We start from the raw sequence: 23,005 nt of genomic DNA, 5'->3' as shown, positions 1-23,005 counted from the left end.
GCTTTTGTGATTCCATACGTCGCCCAGGAGGTCCGGCTCTAGCTAGAGATAAACCAAGCAAGGGGGCCTTGTTTCCTGTGTGCCCTGCACGCCTGCCCGTCCATCTGGAATTCTTGGACCCTTGGGGGAAACTGAGGCTGCACACGGGCCAGCTGTCCCCACGTCACAGCCCTGACTCTGCCCTCTTGGGTGGCACTGATGCTTCTTTGAGTTCCGTGTTAATTACTCGTCAGCCACCCGGGGAAGGCTGCTCCGGGCTGGCTGTCCTGTGGGGGCGGGGGGGGGGGTAGGATCTTGCAGACAAAGTGGCCTTGATGTAGGGAGGGTGCGGCAGGCGAGGCTGTCCCCAGTGTGCCACCGCCTGGCCAGGTCCAGGCTCCTCCTGTCTGGAACGTCAGCCTGGGGGCGAGGGGGGGTGTCTGCAGTCTCCCCTGTGACTGTCCCCGGTGGGAGTGTGTGCTCCGGAGGTCGGTCCCGTGTGCGGAGGAAGCTGCACTCCCTCCGTGCCCTGTGCTTCTGTCCCCAGGGAGCAGAAGTGACCTTGGGAAGGGGAGTCGCTCAGCCGGGACAGATCAGCTGCAGATGCTGCTGTCGGAGGCACCTGTGGAGGGGGAGGCGGCGGAGTGGGCGGTGGGCTGCGTGCCCAGGCTGCGGGGGCTCTGTCCTGACCCTGCCCTTCAGAGCTGGCTATGGCCCGATGGCAGCCTGTGCCCCCAGCACTGGTCGTCAAGGGCAGGCTGGCCACCTTGGGTGGGGCCACGGGGCAGCGTCCACCCCGGTACCTGCCCTGCACATGCGCACTTAGGAACCTGGCCCACCCTCACGCCGGGCATTCCTGCCAAGGGCATTGGGTGTTTATCCTTCCACGGGTCAGAGCCTGCTGTTGGTGGGGGTCCTGGGGGACGCGTGGGAGGGGTCTTCCTGCTGAAGACGACTCCGGGTCTCACGCGCGGCTCCCATCTTACCTGAAGCAGCTCCTCTCCATCCTGGGGTCCTGGGACCCCCGAGGTTTGCAGCGCAGGTGTGCAGGAGATGCTGTACCTGGGCCCACTTCATGGCTGCAGCCTCTTCTGTGTGGAGCAGCTGCAGGAGAGAGAGGTAGCTTGGGGATGCTTCAGACCTGTCGCGGGCACCGCAGCGTTCCAGTCGTGGCATTCTACTCACGTCCTTGGCCCCATGTCCCCAGCGTGGGAACGTGGCAGCTCGAAGTTGTCTCCGGGACATTCCTGGAACCGGCCCTCCTCTCTGTTACTTCCAATGAATTCCCATTCTGTCCCACCTACAGAATGTCCCCGCACTGCTGAGAAACCAGACCTGCAGCTCCGGGCCCCAGGTGGGCTGGCCTGTGTGCACAAAGGATGTATTCTTCTGGGGTGGCGGTGCGAGTCCCCCACACAGTGGCACCCAGGGATGGGAGGGGAGCCCAGAGCGGCCCCAGGTGACCCTGGGCTGTGGCAGGACGTTGGTCCTTGAAGAGCAGGGGCAGAGAATTCTGGAAGGGAGCGTGGCTGGCGTCCACGAGGGAGAGCTGGCCAGCCCAGTGCCCTTGCTGAGTGGCGGTTTCTTGGCCGCTCTTGGTCCGGCCGCTGGCGGGCAGCAGGAGGGCACTGCCCTCGGCTCAGGGCTCGTTTGTTTAGGCTCACAAACCCGTCTCTCCTCGCCAGGTGGACACAGTCAGCTCCAGAGGGAGGGTGGAGAGCGGGGAGGCAGCGGCTCAGTGCCAGCTCCCTTTGGGGGTGGACCCGGCTTCAACAGCCCTTCCAGCTAACGCGGACCACTGCTGGACTCAGCTTGGGGTTGTCTCGGAACCCTGTGGACCAGGGAAGCCGGCTGCACCTGTGTCGGCCTCCCTGCCGCCTTCTCTGTCCCGCCCCCTCGTTCCAGCCTCTGCCTGGGTGTTGGGATGGACAGAGGGTCAGAGCACCTACAGGCTCAGGGAGTCTGCTGGCCCGGGAGCAGGTCAGCCCTCAGCCCCTGGAGCTCCCAGGGACTTGAAATTCTTTGCTCAGGAAGTAGCCACCAGCAGGGCTTGGCCCAGAGGAAGCTCTGGCTTGTCTGGGTCTCCCTGAACTCCGCAGGGAAAGGCACCCGCATTCCTCACATTCCTGAAGCCGCTTCTCCCTCCCTTGCAGCCAGCTCCAGCACCTTGGCTGCTCCTCTCTCGCCCCACGTGGTCTCCCCCTGTTGGCCTTTGGGGCGCAGCGTGGCCAGAGCAGACCCCATCCTGACCCACTAAAGGAAGATGTGGAGGGTTGGGGGGGCACCAGGCCCCTGTGTGGCTTTGGTGGGTCCTGGGCCAGCAGGATGTCTAGAAAGAGGAGACAGGGGTGGGAAGGGGCTCTGCCATCTGTCGATGAGCCAGGGTGGCGCCTGCTCACCTCGTTCCGGGGCACGGAGGGCCCCTCGCCGTGGCCTGGCCTAGCCACAGCAGGTGCACAGGGGATCCTCACGCTCTGAAGAGGTCGTCCGTGGGCTGTGACCAGTGTTGGCCAGTGTTCGTGGCTTTGTTCCAGAAGCATGAGTCAGCACGCTTGTCCTCACTGGCCTCACTGTCACCTCTCAGACCCTGGGCTTCTGTGTCCTGGAGTTTTACGGGTGCCCCCCCTGGGTGATCCCTGCAGCGTCAGTCAGTTCAAGTTCTTAGCTGATTCCAGACCCCTCTGTGGTCACTGGTGAGAAGCACCCGTGGGTGCTGCTGCTCCAGTTGATGGACAGAGTGAGGCAGTAGAAATGGAGCCAGAATGACCCCTGACTCAGCTCTCCTTGAGACCAGCGTGAGTGAGTGAGTGATGTGACCACGGCATCCGTGGGATGGAGCCGGGCTCCAGCAGCCAGGGAGGGGAGCAGGCCGGGAGACAGGGCTGGGGAAGGCCTGGCCTTGAGGCCAGCCCACGGTCCCCTGGTGGCCGGGAGTGCCGTCCCAGGGACCCTCAGTTTACTCTGCTCATTGCATGGATAAGAAACCAGGCCTCAGAGAGGACCGCATGCAAGTTTAAGTTCAAAGTCTCATAGTAGCCGACTCCAAAGAGGTGGCCAAGCCCAGGCCCAGTGTGTACCCCGCCCTACTCCCCCCTGGCCCCCGAGCGGTGGGGGCCATGTAGGTGGCAGGCCACAAGCCTTAGACTTTTCTGAAAGTGCGTGCATTTGTCCTGTTTCTGACGTGAGAGTCTCCCAGCGTCCGCCTAGCCGTCCTGGGCTGTGTGGGTTGGTGGCCGTGAGTGCACCCAGCAGTGTGTAACTGCCACCTCTCAGCCTGGAGGTCTGTGGCACGGCCTCATGGGCTCGCTCACTGCTCGCGCCCGTTGCCCCCTGCCCCCAGCCCTGCCCGGCCTGGCTCAGGCTCTGACCCTGCACCTGCCTGGGCCTGCATGGCCCCTGTCCCTCGGGGGAGGTGGGGGGAAGCTGACCTCAGGGCTTTCAGCAGGTGATCCAGGGGTGAGAGAAGGAACCTCAAGGCTGTGCTCAGGATCTTTCAAAACCTTGACATTGAAAGGCCAGCAAAACCCCCTGGGGGTGAGATCATAGGCAGCCGGTGAGGTCACAGGGCACAGGGGAGAAGCCTGGGGAATCTGCTCCCATGGGAAGGGAAGGGGCCTCCCCAGGCTGCTGCTTTGGTCTCTAACCCGGGCAGAGGAGACATTTTTTGCATACCTTGGAGATAAAGACCTGAGTCAGAGAAAAGTCCCGCTCTGGTGGGTGTCAGCAGCCTCCAGGTGTCCTGCTGGAGCCTGCACAGGCTTTGAGGAACTCTCCGGTCTAATCAGAGCTCTCGCGTCCCTGTCTCCGCTCTCCCGGTTAGTTCGCGACGTGAGCGAGGGTCGGAGAAACGTCCCCGAAGCACGGACGTGTGGGCCGTGGGCGACTGTCCTCGCACCGCGTGTCCCCACGTGCGAGAACGGAACCAGCTCTCCAAAGCTTCTCAAAGACCAAAGGAATCTAATCTGCACTTAAGCGGGGAGGGGCGGGGAGGGGTGGGGGCGGGGGGACTGTTGGGAACCAGACCTTGAGAACTGGAGCTGCTCTGCACGGCCTGCCCGCCCCCTCCCCTGTGCGGCCTGGCCTGGCCCCTGTCACCCAGGCCTGCTGCTCACCCAGCACACACTGGGGCCACAAGCCTCAGACTTTCCTGAAAGCGCGTGCATTTGTCCTGTTTCCGACGTGAGAGTCTCCCGGCGTCCGCCTAGCCGTCTTGGGCTGTGTGGGTCGGTGGCCGTGAGTGCGTCCAGCACTGTGTAACCGCCACCTCTCAGCCTGGAGGTCTGCCGGCCAGCGCAAGGCAGGGCTTTGCAGGCTCTGCCCCGGCAGCTATGGCCGTGTTCGCCTTCTGAGCCAGGCCCCCAGCCCTGGACAGACCACTGCGCGTGCCCCTGTTACTACTCTGCCACGGGAGAGAGCAGGCCAGGCAGTGACGGCACGGGTACCCCAGGGGTGCGCGCCCTCAGCCCGGCTTCCATGCAAGCCTCCCTCCTCCGTTTCCCCTCCCCCACTGCATTCGTCACAGCCCTGTCCCCCAAGCCAGTCACCTAGCTTTGCCGGGCTCACTTGCTGACCGAGGCTGGGGGTCCCTGCTGTGCGGCCTCTCTGTGACGTGTTACTGGTGTGGCTGCGGGGCCAGGCCTGACCGCTCCGTCCACACTGCTCTCATGAGGCTGCCCAGAGGTCAGAGGTCAGAGGCAGTCCTTTGGGACCCTGTTCCCAGGAGGTCCGCAGGGGCCTCCTTGGGGATGTGCGTGGCTGGCCCTGGTCTAGATGCCAAGCTGCCGTGCCCGGAGCTCCTCTCCACTCTTCCCGAGCCACAGGGGACCCACGAGGGCGGTGGATGGCGGAGCCAAGCTGAGCTTTTGGCAGAGGAGGGATGGGGGCATCGAGGCGGCGGCTTGCCCCAGGCGTCACGTGTCTCCAGTGGGGACCCGCTCTCGGCTGCCCAACAGCCCGTTCCCGCCTGGTGCGGGTCCTGCCTGGTCCTGCATTTGTGGCGCCTCCGTGGGCGGGGGTTGCCGGCTGCTGCCCCCTGCGGCTTCACGTTCCCGCGCAGCCCTGGACTTGGCGGCGGACACAGCTTGTTCTTTGCTTTCCTCCTCGGTCGGTGCGCACGGACGCTGTTCCCACAGCGCTGCGTGTGTGCCGGGTCTGCTGGTGAAATTCATTCCGAGGAGAGGCTCTGGCTGGCCGAGCGCCGCAGACGTGGCTGGTGCACCGCTCTGTTGGACACCGTCGCCAGCAGAGCCGGAACAGGTGTGTTTATCCCTGGCTCGGGTGTGTGCCCCACCCCCCACCCCGCCATGGCCCTTGCCTGCCTTCACAAAGCCTCTGAAATCACTGCAGGCTGTGCCAGCAGAGAGATTTCTCCAGAGGTCCAGTCCAGGGCCTTTATCAGATTTCTGACGCATGTGCACCTTGGGTAAAGTTAGCGGCCCCGACCTGGAGGCAGGCCTAGGAAAGCTCAGAACCGGGGAGGAGGTACGGGGGCTGCAGAGCTGGGCTGAAGCCAGGCCAAACCCCCCTTCCCTTTTTATGTTCACTGCACCTGCTCGCGTTGAGCCCAGGTATTGCTGCTGGTTTACAGAGTGGGGAGGACCTGGCCTTCGGGCTTTGGTTAAACCTGGGCTTACTCAACAACATCTGGAAACCCCAGGTGCCCTCCAAATGGCTAACGGCAGCCCAGGGCCCAGGGTCGCCACACTCACCTGGCCGGCGCAGGGGGGGTCCTTGCCAACCTTGGGGGGCTCTCCAGCCTAGGGGTCTCATTGGGGCGTCCAGAGAGGGGTGGTGAGTGGGCCCTGGGGCAGGCTGAGTTTTCCGGGGCGTGGTCGCAGACCAGAGGGAGCTGGAGGGAGAGAAGGCAGGGCCGGGGCTTGAACCGCCTGTTTCCCAGTTTGAAGGCTCCTGAAGGTTTGCCTTATATGGTGGGGGCACCCAGTGTCCTCTGAGAAGCTGGACAAGGGCAAGACCAGCTGGCCTTTCCACAGGGCCCAGATGAGGGGTGCCAGGAGAAGGGGGTCCCAGGAATCCAGGGAGGGCTTGGTGGTCCTGGGCAGGAATGCTCAGCCTGCCCCACCTGCTGTCTTTGCTCTCTTGCTGTAACTTGAGCCGGCCCCCGTATGCCGGGCGGGGCTGCATGTTGCCGGAGTCCAGCCTGGGAGCACTCACTCTGCAATCCTGACTCCCATGACGCCAGGTCTCTAGGAATTCCTGCGATGTGTGGGCTCCCTTTGAACTCCTCCTTCCCTGGGACAGGGCATGGCCGGCCCTGGGTCCCTGCTGGGTCGGTCCTTCCTTGAGGGCAGTCCAGGAAGCACCCAGGGGTGAGGGACGGGGAGTGTCCGGCCAGAGTCCGACCCCCAGAGGCTCTGGGCAGCCTTAGGTCCTACACACCAGGCATGGAGGCCTGGGTGCTGGCTATTAGCGGTGCACAAATCAGAACTCGGGGGACGTGGTGAGTGCGCCCCCTGGAGGGGTGGGTGGGGCTGCAGGGCGGAGCCGGACCCTCAGCTGGTGGGAACTGCCACCAGTCTTCTCTGTTGAGAAGGGGGTGCTCTTTGTTGGGGACCTTGGCCCCACCCCGCTGTGTGGTTCTGGGAGCGGGAGGAGGTACCTTGGCCTCTGCAGCCATTGGGTTGGAGTATTGGTGACGGACGGCTGCGTGGCCCCACTCGCTGTGCTCGGCTCCGCCTCAGTTTGTGCATCTGTGAAGCGGAAAGGAGAAGCCACAGTTAGGAGCCCACGGAGCCTCCACGGTCTCACGGTTCTGGCACAAAGGAGCAGAACCTGCGTGACGGTGACAGGGCTAGAGGTTGAGTGACTGTGTCCAGGTGTCTCCGGGGCCAGGCCCACCTCTCCTTGCCTTGGCTTGATTCGGGGCACCCAAGTCTCTACCCATTTGGACTCAGCCAGCTTGAGTTGGGTCTGTGAGGCCCTGCCCCCCGCTGACGGCCCTGGGCCCCTGTGCCTGCCGGGGTGCCCTGCTTCAGTGGGCCCCAGTGCCGGGTGCCCTGCTTTGGTGGGGCCCAGTGCCAGGTCCCCTGCTTCAGTGGGCCCCAGTGCCAGGTCCCCTGCTTCAGTGGGCCCCAGTGCCAGGTCCCCTGCTTCAGTGGGCCCCAGTGCTGGGTGCCCTGCTTTGGTGGGCCCCAGTGCCGGGTGCCCTGCTTCAGTGGGGCCCAGTGCCGAGTGCCCTGCTTTGGTGGGCCCCAGTGCCGGGTCCCCTGCTTCAGTGGGCCCCAGTGCTGGGTGCCCTGCTTTGGTGGGCCCCAGTGCCGGGTGCCCTGCTTCAGTGGGGCCCAGTGCCGAGTGCCCTGCTTTGGTGGGCCCCAGTGCCGGGTGCCCTGCTTCAGTGGGGCCCAGTGCTGAGTGCCCTGCTTCAGTGGGGCCCAGTGCCGAGTGCCCTGCTTTGGTGGGGCCCAGTGCCGGGGCCTTGCTCTGCACCTGCGAGCCGTGACGGCCTCCTGGAGCCCCCGGGTGAAGCTGGCCCCGGCTTCCCTCACTTGTGTTGTTCCCTAACCCCAGCCTCCAGCCCAGCTGAGCGCAGGTCGTCTTTGTCCCCCGGCGGGTTATTCCTGATAACCAGGCCGTGTTCTCAGCATCTGCGTTTGTCCTGGGAAGGCACTTCCAGTCTGTCCTCTGTGCAAGTGGGTTCTGAGGCGCACGCACCTCCATCCCTGGGGGTTTGCCCCTTCTGGGCGTCACTCATCAACGTTCAGACTGAGACCTGTGTTCTCAGTCACGCGTGCCGCGGCAGGTGTCTGGATCCTGTCCCACGCCCACTCTGCCCACCGTGGGTGCTTGGGCCTCCAGGTGTGTGCCACTCCCTGTGCAGCCAGGGTTCTAGCTTTCCTTCTGAGTTCCTGGAGCCCCTCCCTGGCCTGTGGCCCCACCCCGCCCCATGTCTGTCTTCAGGAGCCAGGGCTTGACCTGCGGTTGAGCTCTCCCTGGGCTGGGACCACTGCTGGTCACGGTCACGGTCACGCAGGGGCCTGGAGCGGCCAGGAAGCGCTGCTGACACAGACCTGGGCCAGCTGTGGCTCCCATCCCTGCATCAGGTGCCTGGGCCTCCTGGCCAGCGCCCATCCACCTGCCTCCCGCTGCCTTGCGCACCTGCCTGATCTGTGATGACTGCCAAACGCTGCTTCCTCCCGGTCAGCAGGGGAGTCCCTGGGCATGGAGGGGACGTCAGGGCGGCCTGTGTGCCCCCTTTCCTGCTGGGACCCTGGGGCATCTCATGCTGCCCCACCCAGTGAGGAGCCCCAAGGCGGGGAACCAGCCTTCCAGCAGGCTGTCGTGACACACTGAGCCCCTGAGAGCTGCAGGCCCCTGCTGCTGGCCTTGACCGTCCCTGAGCCCTGGTGTCCTGGCCCCAGGCCAGGCTCTGTAGGAAGCCCTTGTTCTCTGAACTCTTCCTGCTCTGCAAGTTAACACATCCCTTCCTCCAGACAGAGTGCGGTGGGGCAGGAGGGAGGGAGGGGCCGAGTTCGGGGTCGGGGGTCGCCTGGCTGGCTCCCACACACCTGGCACTCAGCCACGCCCCGTCCAAGCTCCTGGTCCTGGTGGGCGTTTTTGGCCTCTGGGTGCTGAGGAGAGGCCTGGCCCCTGCAGCTGTAAGCCCCCAGCCCCGCCCTGGCTGGAGTGGAGGAAACCTGAGCATAGAGCCACGCAGCATGGGCACTGGCCTGCCCGGGGAGGACGGGAAGGGACAGCCAGCGGGAGGCGGGGCCGGCCGTGTGCCCGGCTCTTCCTGCTGGGACCAGCCAGGCCTGCCTCTGGGCTTCCCAACCTGCTGCCCTCTTCCTTTGGGGCGGGAGTGGCCGAGTTCAGAAAGTGCCAGAAGGGGTTGGATGAAAACCAGTGAGCTGGTTTTTACGAGGAGTGAAGCCTACTGCTTTGTATCTGTGGTGAGGTTTTGGCTGGGCCACACTGGCTTTCTGGAAGGAACCAGCAGGTGATGATGTCAGGGCGGGACTCTCAGCCCGACACTCAGCTTTGCCACGGGGGCTGCCTGGCCTGGGCTCCTCCTGTCCCATCCAGTGGGCTCTGGGACCGGGGCCCATGAGGCTCGGCCTGGAATGGGAGCCCCAGGAGAGCCTCTGGCTTTTGGGGGGTCAGAGAGAGGGGACGAGAAGCAGATGGCCCAGGTGCGCTGCCTGCAGGTGAGCATCAGGGGCCCTGTACGGTGCGTCCTTGGACAAGCTGACCTGGCCTGCAGCTCGCCGTTACTACTGAGCGTGCCTGCCCAGAGAGAAATCAGCTTGAGGGAGCTCCTGGCGCCTGGCCGGGCCTGGGGAGTGGGTGTCACCTCCTGTGAGAATCTCAGTGATATACATTTCCCCGGAGTCAGGTGAACCCATTCCTGGGAATCGGAGGAGTGGGGCCTGTGGGGTGGGGGTGTGGCAGGGTGACGGCCTGAAGTGGGGTGGGGCTGCCCGCCCAGGGGCCAAACAGGTGCACAGCTTTGTAAACGAAGTTTGTTGGAACCCAGCAGTGCCACCCATCCTCTCTGGCTGCTTTTGGCTGCGAAGGTGGAATTGAGACCAGAGGGCCCCCGAAGTCTAGAACGTTCGCTGACCCTGTATAGCCGTGGCTGTACCGGGAGCCTTGCCCCCAGCCCCACCCGGGAGAGTTCCATTTGTGACCACCAGGGTGGGAGCCCAGGGGCAGCACCCCTCTTGCCAAGCACAGCAGTGAGGGTGCAGCCTGGAGGGTCTAAGAGCTGAGGTCAGGCCCCTGCTTTCCGCCACTGAGGGTCTGGTTGCTGGGAAGGCGTGGGGGGTGGGGAGCCGTGGGGCCTTGGGGCCTTCATCGGGGGACGGCTGTTTTGTGAGTGGTGTGGCTGAGCAGGACTGCCATCCGGAAGCGGCCTTTTGCTAACCCCAAGGTGGCCGTGCCTGTGCCTCCACCCCCAGGAGGACACCCCAGCAGGAAGAAGAGCGGGACAAGGTGGGCTCTGGGGACACAGGATGGGGACCAAGGGGAGGCCGTGCCTGTGTGGGCGGGGGTCAGAGTTGCAGGGAGACCCTGAGCTGAAAGGAAGGAGGCCCGGCCTGGGTGGAGGCCCCGGACCTCAGTGGGCCCCACGAAACGGCAGCGCAGCCTCTCACAGAGGACCAGGAGGCCAGAGAGAAAGTGCGAGGAAGAACCGCGAAGGGTGGTGGGAGCCACTGGCAGTCCAGCGAGCGTGGAGACGCCGGGGTCTTCCAGCTGCCTCCTGGGCTTCCTGCCCCTGTGGAAGGCTGCCCCTCGGGTACAGACCAGGGAAGCCTCTCTGAGTTCTGGCTGTGCCCCTGGCTCCAGGTCACACCGTGTCTCTTCTTACGTCACTGTAAGAACTGCCAGGAAAACAAGCCACAAATTATGCAAAGCCACAGGCCTCTGCTCCCGCCGCACTGCCCACAGGAAGCTGTCCGGTGGGTTGATGGGTACTGCCTGTGCATGTGTGCTGGGCAGAGACGAGCAGGGGTCATTCTCACAGGGCTGACACTCTGACAGTCCCCTGACCCTCCTGCTGGCTCGGCCACACCCCACAGCCCTGGGGTTTGCCTGGGTGGAGGGCGGGAGGGGGGGTGCACAGTGCCTTCTGGGAGTATCTGGATATCAGCTGATTTGCATAGGCTGCGTCCCCAAAGCTGAGGGCTGAATGTTCCCAGTCAGCCTTTGTTGGGTTTGTTTAATCCACAGCTTCCTGCAGACTTGCTTAGGTAGGTCACCTCCCCACACCCAGGCTCAGCCGGGGGCAGAGGACGGAGCTGGGGGCCCGGGTCCCACGGAGCTGGGGGCCGTGCCCCAGGCAGAGGACGCAGCTGGGGGCCGCGTCCCAGGCAGAGGGCGGAGCTGGGGGCCGCGCCCCAGGCAGAGGACAGAGGACGGAGCTGGGGGCCGCGTCCCAGCGTGGCTCCTGGGGTGCGTTCCTTCCCTGGCCCCGTCAGTCCCAGCTTTCCTTCGCCGTTTCTTCTCTTTCTCTCTCCGCATCTCTGCCGGCTGGCACGCGGTGGTGGGGTCCTGCCCTTGACCCTGGCCTTCACCTCCTATCTTTGGTCTCCTCCTCTCTCTGCGCGGCCGTCCTCCAAGTCCAGACTGCAGCGAGGACCGCCTCTCACTGCTGGAGCGCATACACCTGCTCCACAGACACCCCCCCCCCCCCCCCCGTGGCATCTGGGAGAAACCCCGCTGGCCCTCTGCCTCCAGGCCGCTGGGGTCCACCCTACAGGGGGTCGTGGTTAACAGTGTCCCTGTCGGGTTCCTGCCCCTGCCTTTAGGCTACCATCCCTGAGCCCTGGGGACAAGGGTGGACCCTCCGAGGCTCTGGGTGTGTTTGGGGGTTACCTTGTCTCCTCCTGAGTCTCCCCTCCCCACCCGTACACCCCCACTGCAAGCCTGACTTGCAGATTAGAGACGCTGCACCCCGCCCCAGCCCTCCTCACCAAACCTGGAGCCAGGCAGCCTCCTCACACCCCAACTGGAAGGCCACTTCTGTCACCTGCTGCCTCCCCGCTGAGCCCGTGGCTCTGACCGCCTCCCAGCTGGGGCTGTTAAGGGCGGGACAGGCAGGGCAAGTGGACAGGTCTCTTGCCTTCTCTGCGGAAGGGGGCAGTAACCGCTTGTCTCAGGGCCACTGTGACATTGAAGAGAGCAAACACAGGGAAAACCCTGAGCGTGCTGCCCAGCCGTCTCAAAGTCCCGCGAACCCGAGGCCTGAAGCAGCCTGGAGTCCAGCAATCGGAAATCCACGCGCCTCCAGGGTGGAGTCCGAGATGAGCCGGCGCTTGGAAGCCAGCGTGTGCTGGAGAAGGCGTGGGAGGGGCTTGGGGGAGTTTGCAGAAAGCCCGGGACGAGACGATCCTGGGTGTTGGCCCCGAATCCCGGGCCCTCGCGCAGCAGTGGGAAGCTTCTTTTAAAATAGACTCGGGCTGCTCGTAGTGGGTTCATGTGGGGAGGCATCGCGTTTTAGTCGATGTTGGGAAAGCACAGATCCTCCCGGGCTGGCATTCCGCCGTCCTGGTCAACGTGCCGAGTGGGCGGCAGGAGTCGGAGCCCAGCCCCCGGCCGTCCCAGTCCCGTGAACGGCCCCCTCTGCGGGCCGCCAGCCAGGGCCCCGAGCTTGGCGCACTCGTGGCCTGCGCCGGTCACACGGCCCTGCTTCCCAGCCTGTGTGTCTGCCGTCTCCGCCGGCGGCTGTGTCACAGGGCGGCCAGCCTGTGCGTGTGACTCCTGCGGGCCAACGTGGAGCTCCATCGTGACATGTGGCCACACTCGGCCGTGTTGGGACTGGATTTCAGCAGAGGGGTGATGGGACAGGAGGAGGCCATAGCTGCAGAGTGAGGAGTGCCAGCCCTCACTGTCCTGCCTGGTTGGTGTCCTGTGTGCACTGCCCCAGGAGAGGAAGGGGACCAGGGCCTGCACTCCTTGGTGACTCTGGTGGACCCTGGTGCTGAGCGCATGTCTGGGCCAGGCCCCGGTTCAACAGACGGCCCAAGCGTGGATCTGAGCCGTGCTGTGGGCTTGGCGCTGGGAGCTGCGGAGGTATCGGAGCCAGGGCTGCAGCTTTCCAGGAAACAGGAGTCGTGCGGGGATCAGGGAGAACCAGAGAGCCGCAGCTGTGATGCCCAGGATGCGAGCGGGCCCCGCGGCACTGCCCCAGCGGTGATTGGCGGCTGGGTCCGTTTTAACTGTGCCGGGCATGAGCACCAGGCCTGGGGAAGGCTTGATGGATGGGAGCTGAGGCCGGTCCAGGCCTGGCGTGGGAAGCCTCCGAGGGTCTGTGCGCGCTGCAGGAAGGGAAGGAAATGGTGGGGTCTGTCCAGTGTTGGGGGGATCGGAGCGGTCCTTGGCCAAGCATCTGGTGGACAGCAGGGAGAGGGCCCGGCCCCGGAGCAGTGGAGAGGGATCGGCCCTACCCCTCCCTCCACTCCCTGGTCCTGACCCACAGTCCTGGGATTCCCAGGTTCCAATCTCCTGTTGTCTGGGAGATCTGAGTCCCCCTCGCGTGACAACAGAGCCTGCCAGCCTCCCCAAGGGTTGTCTCAGCGTCCCCAGCTCCACAGGGACAGCCATGCCCCAAGTGTGCTCGGCTGCCACACACAGGACCTCTGCGCCCCTCAGCTCCGTCCCATCCCTGCTGTGAGCCGAGCCTGCTCCTGGAGTTCCTAGGGGCTCACTAAGGCGCCGCCTCCCTCAGACCGGGGCTGGGGCACAGGGCTCTGCCCACACACCTCGCTCTTCCACGCAGGTGGTGTGACACAGGCTCCCCCACTGAGCCCAGGTGTCCCGGGAAGTGCCCTGCACGTGGGCACTGGGATGGGCCATGACCCCCCAGGGTGCCTGTTGGTGCCTCTGGTGGGGGAGCCTGTGTTCTTCCCCCCAAACTAGCAGCGGGCCAGAGGCCTGGAGGCAGCAGATGCACTCCTGCAAGTGGCTGAGGGAGCCCCTGGCTGCAGAAGTGGGCGGAAGCTCCCAGCACCTGGCAGGAAGGTTTGTCATGCATTGCTTGGGGGCATTCACTCTTGCTGTCTCCCTCCCCATCCCCAATCCCACCCTCCCTTCCCTGCGGCTCCTGGAAGTCGGCAGGCAGGGGAGCAGGCTCTCACTTGGGGCACTGCCCAGGGTCCAGGCCAGACTGGACACACCTAGCCGTGCCTGGGCCTTTGGAGCTGGAGCGGGTTTGAGGTGTGGACACCTTGGTGGGCAGAGTGGTCCACGTGGCCCACGCGGTGCCTCTGAAAACCAGGGCCCCGCCCACCTTGCCGGGTGCTCGGCTCACAGCAGAGCCATGCACTGGGGAGGGGTCACTTGGGACCGGGCCCTGCAACACCTTGCTGGTTGGGCAGTAACGGGGTGAGCAGATGGGACCACGTCCGTCCCAGGAGGCTGGTGACAGAGCGCGAGGCACAGGCTGAAACTCGCGCTGTTTTTTTTTAGCCTGGAGGAGCGCTGATGACACCCGCGTGATTCTCCATAATTACGATCAGCATGGGGCATGAGTCAGCTGAAGGCGTGAGGAGCGCTGGCGAGGGAGGGGGGAGCCCAGAGCGGCGCTCGGCCGGGGGCCGGGTCTCCCCTGCAGCTGCGCCTTTGCGGGCGTGTCTGGTGCACACGGGCAGGGCCACACAGGCCGGGTTGGTTCCCCTGGCTCGCTTGGCTGGCTGTTCAGTGTCTCTCAGGCAGGTTGTTGGAGGACAGTCCTCTGAGATTCTGGACTGGGCAGACGGGCGGGCCGGCAGCTGTAGCCCAGAGCCCGCGTGCAGGTCCCTGAGCTTGCAGCTGGCATCTGCCGGAATTCTCTCCAGGCTTAGGTGGCGGAGGCCGGCCTCCTGGTGCCTAGGGAGGAGCTGGGAGCGGGATCTGCTCCGTCCTAAGGGATCTGCCGTTACACAGGAGGCGGCCTCACGCTGGGAGTTAAACACGTGACCCCAGTGCCACTTCGGTGCTGCTGAGTGCAGCCTCCGCCAGGGCGGTGGACGGCGCGGGCAGGGCCTGGGGCTCTCACCTGTGCTCCCAGGCGTCCTGCGATCCGTGCCGGCTGCCCTAACCTGGGCTGCCCTGGAGAGGTGGTCCCTGGGGCCCGGTGAGTGGCAGGTGCCTGGGCCGTCCAGGTGCGTCCAGGTAACCAAGTGTTTTCAGAATCAGTGAAGGGGCTTGCGGTACTTCACGGAAGAGACGCCTGATGAACACTGTGCGTGGGCGCAGTACTCAGGTACTTGCACCACAGTGATCTCTCTCCACTCCGTTTCCTGTGCGCTTTCTGAAACGCCCCGTGCTCCGCCGATTTCCACACTCGGGAGTGGGGTCCTGAGTCCTGCGAGTTCTGCATGCCGCGTCCCGTCACGTCCTGTCAGCCTGGCCGGTGTCTGTCTTTGAGCAGATAGAAGTCACTGCTTCACTCGTATCTGAGAGCCGTCTGTGCAGGGGTCGGTCCCAACACAGAGGGACAAAGACAGAGCTCGTGCAGGCCCCGGCTGGGGGACAGGGGGGCCCAGGTGTGTCTGGTGGGGGCACTGGCGCTGGCGCAGAGGGTGGAGTCCAGTGAGTGTCTAAACAGGGCCTTCCAGACGTCGGCAGGAGCGTGTGCAAAGGCCCGGTGGTGAGGGGGCTTGGGCAGGGCCTCGAGGGCAGCTCGGAGAGCACGTGCCTTGCCCGTAGCGGGGGTGGAGCAGAGTCCTGGCGGCGTCTGGCTGCTAATTGAGGGGTGGACCCTGGAGGGCAGAGCTGGCCGCAGGCAGTCCAGGGGCCAGGGAGCCGATGACTGTAATTGAGGTGAGGGAGGACGGTGCCACGGTGCTGAGAAGGGGTCAGCCACAGGTCATGTTCTGCAGGTACAGCCGGAAGGGCTGGGTCGGGAATCCCGGCCTGGGCTGGTGGAACGGAGCTGCCGCCCCCTGGGAGGCTGGAGCCAGGGGCCTGGGGCCTGGGGCCAGCGCAGGCCCAGGGCTGGGTCTGGAGCCGGAAGGTTCGAGCTGCCCTGGAGACATTGGAGAGCAGCACTCAGAGGGCAGGGAGTGGTCGGAGTCTGAGGTTTAGATGTCACGTGTCAGCGGGGCTGCCCGCCAGGCACTGAGTTCCTGCCCCTGGGGTTTCCTGGTCAGGGGGTGTAGAGGGTACTCACTCACTGCAGCCTGTGTCTGGCGGTGTGGACAGCACTCACTGTGGCCCACGTCGGGAGAGCAGGTGCTGAATGTCCCCCTGTGAGCACTGGGCTGCAGCCTGTGCACGCACAGGGAGGCCCGTATTGCTTTTCTAACACACCAGGGACGGTGTGCAGGGGCGGCAGTCGGCATGAGGCTCAGGAGATCCGCGGCCAACACGGGAGCCCCCCCAGGAAGTCGCAGATCCGGGGGTGGTGGGGAGGCAGGGGCGCCTGGAGGGAGGAGCTGGAGAGACAGGGACCGGGTTTTCCCGGAAGCACAGGTGAGGGTTAAGCTGTTGCCGCCTACGGGGGAACAAAGAATGCACCCGCTGAAGGTGCTGGCTCAGCCGGGCTAACAGCAGCGCATCCGGCCGGATGTGGTCAGCGATAGCTGGGCGGAGGGGTGAGATAAGCAAGCTGGACGCCTGGCTGAGAACCGGCTCGGGGAGGCTTGTGTGCCAGGGCCAGCAGAGTTGGACTCGGCTTTCTTAAAGGCAGCGAGCAGCACCTGCCGGCTTCTGGGTGGTGGGCGGAGCCAGGGGCCCGGGGCTGCTGGCAGGGACAGCCTGGGCACGGGGCGTCTGGGAAGAGGTGGTTAGCTCGGCCGCGAGCGTGGCTGCTTCAGTGACCAGTCCAGCTTGATGGCTGTGGGGCCGTCTCCAGGGCTCAGTGGGACGGTTCTGTAGTGGGCTTGGCACAGCCCTGCAGGGTCTGTTTGTACTTGGTACGGGAGACCCAGCCAAGGAAGCTGGGGATCCATGAGAGAGGTTGGGAGGTCACAGCCATGGGCGGCCAGTGCAGCTGGGCACCCCACCCCACCCCCGCCGCCCCAAGCTGAGCTGTCAGGAGTTCGGGGGAGAAGACAGCGGAGGGTGATGCAGTGGCTCTGGGGGGTGGGCGCGCATTCCCCCTGAAACCCGTGCCTGGCTCTGTGCCGTTACAGCCCAGCCTGAGACGTGCAGAGCTAAACTGGGCATCCCGGCTGGCTGTCTGGGAGGGGAGGGTCCAGGGTGGGCCGGGGAGGAGCTGGCCGGGGTCGCAACTCTGGTGGTGCACACAGAGCATCGAGGACCACTGGACAGGAGGGGCGGCCGCGGCTGAATGAGCAGGCTCTGCCCGTCGCCTGGCTGGGGAGTGCGACTCTGCACTGGCTTCTCGCCTGCCCACCGGCGCAGCACGCAATCAGAGACCTCTCCGTCCCTTCAGGGTCAGCCTCTGGCGGGAGGTCCTTGTGGTTCTGAAAGGACTGCGGAGCCCTTGCTGTGGGTGCTAACGCGTGCGCCTCCCCTCTCGCTGCTGGATCAGGTGGTGTCCTTGTCCCCTTCAGCAATGACCCGGGCAGCCTTAGCGGCGCTGAGAGCGAGCTGCGGAGCCTGACCGCTCCGAAATGCCCTGGTTTCTCCGCGGCCTCCGGATTCCCCTTCGCGTGGTTGTTGGAAAGCTGACCAGCAGGTGCCTCCCCACGCTACTGGTCCCACTGCCCTGGCCATCTGGCCTCCGCCACCTGACCCTGGACATGCCGCTGCCCTCATGCTGGACGGAGGCATGGGGGGCTGGGCTCAGCTGAGTGGTTCCTGGACTCACCCTCCTCCGCCTGCCCCCACCTCAGCAGCCTCTCGCCAAGCCGTGTCCGTGGTTTCCCATTTCTCAGAAAAACCGAGGCCGCCAGCGCCTCCTGGAGCCTCGAGGCCATGTCCAGGCCCCTCAGCGCCCATGCCGTGGCCCCCTGTCCTCTGACTCCTGGGAGCTGGGAGAGCTGGCCGGGCTCTCCAGGACCCATCCCTCGAGTTCTGGCAGCGGGCTTGGGTCCTTGTGAGTGGGAAATTTGGGAGGGGACACCCCGTGGCCCAGCAGGTGCTTCTCAGTCGCGCTGCACACATGGAGGCCGAGAGCCTCCCGGGGGACAGAGCACCCTGAAGCTCTGCAGCCACGCCTCCTCCCGGGCACGTGTTTGTAACCCCCAGGAGCTGCTCCTCGTGGTTGACAGTGGTCAACTGGTGACTCCCAAAGGAGGTGGTAAGGCAGCCCCACCATGCTGTGGGCGGGGCACGGCTGGGTGACTGGCACCTAGGGGGAGGCGGCCCTCCCATGCTGTGGGCGGGACACAGCTGGGTGATTGGCACCAGCGCTCCTAGAGGGCTGCAGTCCACACAGCCCTTCCTCTAGTTCTCCTGTAGTCCTTGGTGCAGCTCTGCCCAGGCCGCTGGGTGCAGGGAGCCCTGGCCCCTACAGCTCCCAGAGCTGACAGGCACCTCCCGACCTCCCCTGCCCCTCTGCCATGGCTGCTGCCCCCTCCCCGCCCCAGCAGGCACCGGCAGTCTCCGGTGGGAGCTGTCCTCCACTGGGCAGACACAGGCTGTGGGCCTGCCTGCCTTAAAGGTCCCGCCCCCCCCACCGCCCCTCGCTGGAAGCCTTTTCCCTCTGTGCGTTTTCTCCCGGAAATGCTCCAGAACCTTTGAGATCAGCGAGTTCCGTGTCTTCCCGCTCAGTGGTGGAACACGGCGCCGTTGTGCCCGTGGAAGTCAGCTGTTCCCAAGGTCTCGTCCCCAGGGCTCTGGGGCCTGCGAGTCGCAGCCCCGTGCGCACAGAGCCCCTCAGTCACTGAGCCCGATGGGGTGGGCATGCCGTGTCCTCAACCCTGTGGCTGCACCCCAGCGGTAACAGGGGCGTATGGGTGAGCAGGAGGCCACCCCTCAGCCCGGTGCACAGTTCCTGCAGGGAAGAGGTGGGGTGGGGGTGGGGAGTTGCAGTCCATAGCTCCCAAGAGCCCCCCCCCCCCCCCCGCCGTGCCTCGCCCTGCCCCTGCAGTAGCCATCACCTGCCCGAGAGCTGACTGGGCCATAAGCAACAGCGTCAGCCCCGGCCCCTCCTGACGGTGAAGGGTCAGGCTCCATTCAGAATAGAAAACCCTAGAACGGAAGTCGGGTGGGCAGGGTGGGCGTGCTGGGGGCTCCAGGATGGCAGCTTTGCCCCTTCTGATTCTGCGTCTCGTCCCCACCACGTCCCGCCTTACCCAGGCACTGCAGGCTGGACAGGAGGGAGACTTGGAGGCTGGGGGTCCAGGGCCCTCCTGCTGGCTTCACTGTGTGCTCACAGGGGTGGGGGAGTTGCTGGGGTCTCCAGTGAAAGCCCTGGTTCCTTCCCACCCAGATGACCTCCGCTGAACCTGACCACACCCGCACCTGCAGGTTAGGGCTTCAGCTGGTGTCCCTGGGGAGGTACATGCAGTCCACGACATGAGCCATCCCTCCGAGATCTCTCAGGGGCAGGGGTCCAGCCTCCAGGCCTCGATGGGCGGGAAGCCCCCTTTGAGTCCCGGGGAGCTAGGACCCCCGCTGTGGCGGTGCCGGCCAAGGAGTGGGGCCGACATCTCGGGGCCCCGCTGCATGTCCCACACCCTCGCGTGGATCACCTGACGTGGATCACCTCACGTAACCTTCCCACACATCAAATGAGAACCGCTGGAGCAGGCTGCAGTGGACCCTGAGGCTAGGTGGGGCCAGGCCAGACTCTGCCTTGCGCCGGAGCCCCGGGGAGTTGGGAGTGGCCAGGTCAGCTTCTTGGAATACCCCGAGGGCCTCCTCCACACCTGGCCTGGGTGTGGGTCTGCACAGAGCCCTCCAGGGATAAGGGGCCTCGGGCCAAGTCACCTAGAAGTCGCTGCGCGGCCTTGGCTGCCCACTTCTCTGGAGGAGGTGGAGGCTGTGCTCAGAAGTCAGCTCTCGCTGGTTCCTGTGTGCCGTCCGCGGGCCACCGCGGGGGTCACCCCAGAGCCGGCCACCTGCACTGGAGTTCCTGTGCCCTTCCCAGCAAAAGGAGCTGGGGGGGACTTGGAGTGGTTTCCGGCTGGGAAGCGACGTTGGGTCGAGAGGTCAGCCCCAGTCTCCTCTGGCTTGTGTGACCACGGGGTGTTCTTGTGGCTGTCTCTTTGGAGTATGGGCGGCTCCCAGGAGCACGTGGCTGGGAGCATCTCCTCGGAGCACTGCCGGGGCGTGGAGTCGCCGCCATTCCTCCCGCAGGACCCACAGTCTGTGCTGAGGACAGACAGAGGCCGCTTCTCTCCTGAGCCCTGGCACTGGCCGCAGGCATGCATAGTCCTGTCCTGTCTCACTCTGGTGAGCGGGCAGCCAGGTGCCAGCACACCTGGGCCAGGAGATCTGCGTGGGAGCCGAGGGGACCGCCCAGAGTGGGCTCAGCGGCCAGGCAGCACGCGCCATGCTGCTCTCGGCCCGGGGAGAAAGAACGGGGGGTTTCAACCCCGGAAAGGCCTGGTAGAAAGAGGAATCCCTCTCTGCTCTCGCTCACCGAGTCCTCTCCCCCCTCCCTCCTCCCAGGGGCCAGCTCCCCGCCGGGCTGACAGCACTGCGCAGGGCGGGTGCCACTGCAGGAGCCGCAGGCCGAGCACACATGGACCCCTAGCGGCTCGCCCGGGTGGAGTGCGACATGGCGGCGCAGCGGATCCGAGCGGCCAACTCCAGTGGCCTCCCGCGGTGCAAGTCCGAGGGGACCCTGATGGACCTGAGCGAGGGGTTTCCGGAGACGAGCCTCAGTGACGTCAAAGGTGAGTGGGGCTGGGGGGGACGGCGGGCACCGCCGGGGCTCTCGGAGCTGAGCCTTTCTCGGTCAGCCAGTCAAGCTGACGGAGGTGGAGTGCCAGCCTCCCAGCTTCAGCGCGTCAAAGATTCGGCCCCGAAGAGGCAGGCGCTGGCCTTGGTGTTGGGAAGCTTCTGATGTCCCGCAGTGACGAAAGCCTTCCTGACACGGAACGCAGTGTTTCTCCTTACCACAAACGGGTTGGAGGCGTTGCTGTAGAACCCCAAACCGGGTGCACTCGCCCGACGCGCAGAAAGCCAATCGCTGACGTCGGGGTGGGGGGAGAAAGCAGGTGTTTATGGCGAAGCTCAGAGGTCGGAGCCGCCAGCCGGCACTGACTTCCGGGCTCCGAGGAGTGAGGGGGAAGGTCTTGCAGACTGAAACCGGGCTGAGACTGTGTGACCAGCTCGTGTCCAGGTTCCTGGTTGCTCCGTGCAGCTCGGGGCCTTCCTTGGCTTGGCCGGCGATGCCGCGCTCTTCAGGGAATTTGTGGCGGCCAGGTGGGCTCTGGTCAGCCTGGGGGTTACGAGAGGGTGGCAACTACATCCTACCCTGCCCTGGAATTCCCCTGCACAAACCACCCCAGGCCAACACCGGCCATGAGGGTCTTATCTATGGGAGAAGCAGATGACTCCCTGCGTCCCTGATTAGAACCTGGGAAGGCAGCTGGGCCAGTGAATTCCTTTTGGCCAAGGACAGGCAAGGGCACCTTGGGCTGCGGGAGACCGACCAGAGGCTGGGTCCAGCCTTTACATTATGGGCGTTCCGTTTTGGTGACTGTAGGTGGGGGGCTCGGTGGTACCGAGATACAGGGGAAAGCAGGCAAGTTGGAGACTCGCCAGAGAGCAGAGGGGTGGCCTGGGGCAGGGGTCAGCAGCCGTCCCCTGTAGAGGGTCTCAGTGAATGCAGCTGCGGGCACACAGGGAGGCCGCCATGTGGACAGCAGTGGCCGTACCATCAGCAGGTGCGCATGGGGGCACCGCAGCCAGGTGTGCCGTTCCCACCGTGACCCGGTCCCCATCAGCTGTTTCCCGGGGGCAGTGCATGGCTGTGCTTCATGTTTGCAGGGTCCTGGTCACAGCTGCTCAGCTCTGGCCCTGGGGTCGTGTCCCAGCGCGAGTCCATCTGTGGAAACAGGCAGCCCCGTTGGGCCCAGAGCCCTGGGTTAGAGGACACCCCAGGGTTTCGCCATCCCAGGTGCCCAGGGCTCTCTGAAGGCCTCAGAACTGAGTGAGCGGGAACACCTGTCTCCCAGACGCTGGGGCGGGCCCTGGTGAGCCTTTGTTCTCCTGGGGGTCCGCCCCGATCCCACAGGGCCACACTGGCTCCCTGGTGCTGTGGGCAGCATGGTAGCATCAGTGTCCCCTCCGTGGGGCCGCGCTCGGAGGCTGTCACCTGCTGCACTTGTGCAGGACACAGTCGAGTGGCCGGAGCCAAGGGAACTTGAGGATGTCCTGAGCAGACAGCGAGAGACCGAGTGGGCGTTGCTAAGGCCGTGGGACCGTGTGCTTGCTGTCTCCAGGGAAGGGCCTGGTTTTCCTGTAGCCCAGATAGCTAGTAGCCCAGCTGGTCCAGAAGGTGGGAGTGTGAACTGTGCGCCCGGATGTGGACGCAAGGGGCGGAACTTTGAAAGTGACCACAGCGGCCAGCGGGCAAGGCTGCTGCCTCCATACGGGGAGGCCGGGTGGGAGGAGGCAGAAGGCCCGGCTGCCTGGGGCGTGAGGAGGGGGCTCATCCACTTGAGGGTCAAGGTTGGGCGGGCCCTCGGGCCCTCATTCCGTGCCCAGAGGGCGGGCCCTGGGTGACACAGGCAGCTTCCAGCCAGGAGCCCGCCCCCGCCCCCGCCCCCGTTCCTGCCACGGCTCCGCTGTGGAGTCTGCCCTCCTTGCTTTGCTACACAAGTGCTCAGGCAGGCTGTTAGGAAATGCATCACTCAGGGCTACCTGGGACCCCGGGCAGCGCTGCCCGGAATCCAGTGCGGTGGAAGTGGGTGGGGACTTCCCAGCTCTGCATGGACAGGAGCCCTCCCCCGAGCCCCGCTGCCTGGTGGCCGGTGGCTGACGGAGGGACGGAGACCCCTCTACAGAAGGGAGGCCCCTGCTGGGGTCCCCGCGGGGAGGAGGCTGTTGCCCCGGACAAGCCTGGTCTCTAAGTGAATGTGTTGCTGCCTCTCTTCTGAGGGGAGCGCGTGGGGTCTTCAGTAAAACCGCTGTGGCCCTCGGTGTGGGATCGCCGAGACGGGGATTCCGGGCCCGGCACGAGCTCAGTCGCTCTGGGTTTTCATTCAGAAAGTGTAACGGTAAGGAGTGATGCCAGGCTGCATAGTGAGGGTTCTAATGAGACTTTTAATGGCAAGCAAGCTGTATTTAATTTTCATCTGGGTTTCTCAAAATTTGTTTATTTGAAAGGCAGAGTTACAGAGAGGCAGAGGCAGAGAGAGAGAGAGAGAGAGGTCTTCTGTCCACTGGCTCACTCCCCAAATGACCACAACAGCCACAGCTGTGCCGATCCAAAGCCAGGAGCCAGGAGCTTCCTCTGGGTCTCCCACGTGGGTGCAGGGGCCCAAGGACTTGGGCTGTCTCCCACGGCTTTCCCAGGCCATAGCAGAGAGCTGGATGAGAAGTGGAGCAGCCGGGACAAGAACCGGTACCCATAAGGGATGCCGGCACTGCAGGCAGCAGCTTTGCCCAGTACGCAACAGCGCTGGCCCCTCCATTTGGTTTTTATTTTTATCTGCAGTAGGCTTGTCAAGGAAACAAAGAACCAGAAAGGGGAGGGAACAGCTTGGGCGTCCCCTGAGCCCGG

At 64.9% G+C, this 23,005-nt stretch overlaps 1 protein-coding gene across 2 annotated transcripts in view; it reads left to right on the top strand.

Annotated features, from left to right (window-relative positions):
• The window catches only part of SH3BP4 (SH3 domain binding protein 4), a 71,547-nt gene that overhangs the window by 29,954 nt on the left and 18,588 nt on the right, over positions 1-23,005 (top strand). For both annotated transcript variants that reach the window (XM_051834149.2, XM_070070005.1), the window contains exon 2: positions 19,942-20,168. In XM_051834149.2, coding sequence (XP_051690109.2) covers positions 20,051-20,168 — 118 coding nt within the window. In that variant the 5' untranslated portion in view covers positions 19,942-20,050. The remainder of the gene's footprint in view (positions 1-19,941; positions 20,169-23,005) is intronic.

Source organism: Oryctolagus cuniculus, chromosome 3 (assembly GCF_964237555.1).
Source record: "Oryctolagus cuniculus chromosome 3, mOryCun1.1, whole genome shotgun sequence".
Classification (NCBI taxonomy): domain Eukaryota; kingdom Metazoa; phylum Chordata; class Mammalia; order Lagomorpha; family Leporidae; genus Oryctolagus; species Oryctolagus cuniculus.
The sequence above is the reverse complement of the archived record's forward strand: the minus strand, read 5'-3'. Positions and strand labels throughout refer to the sequence as shown.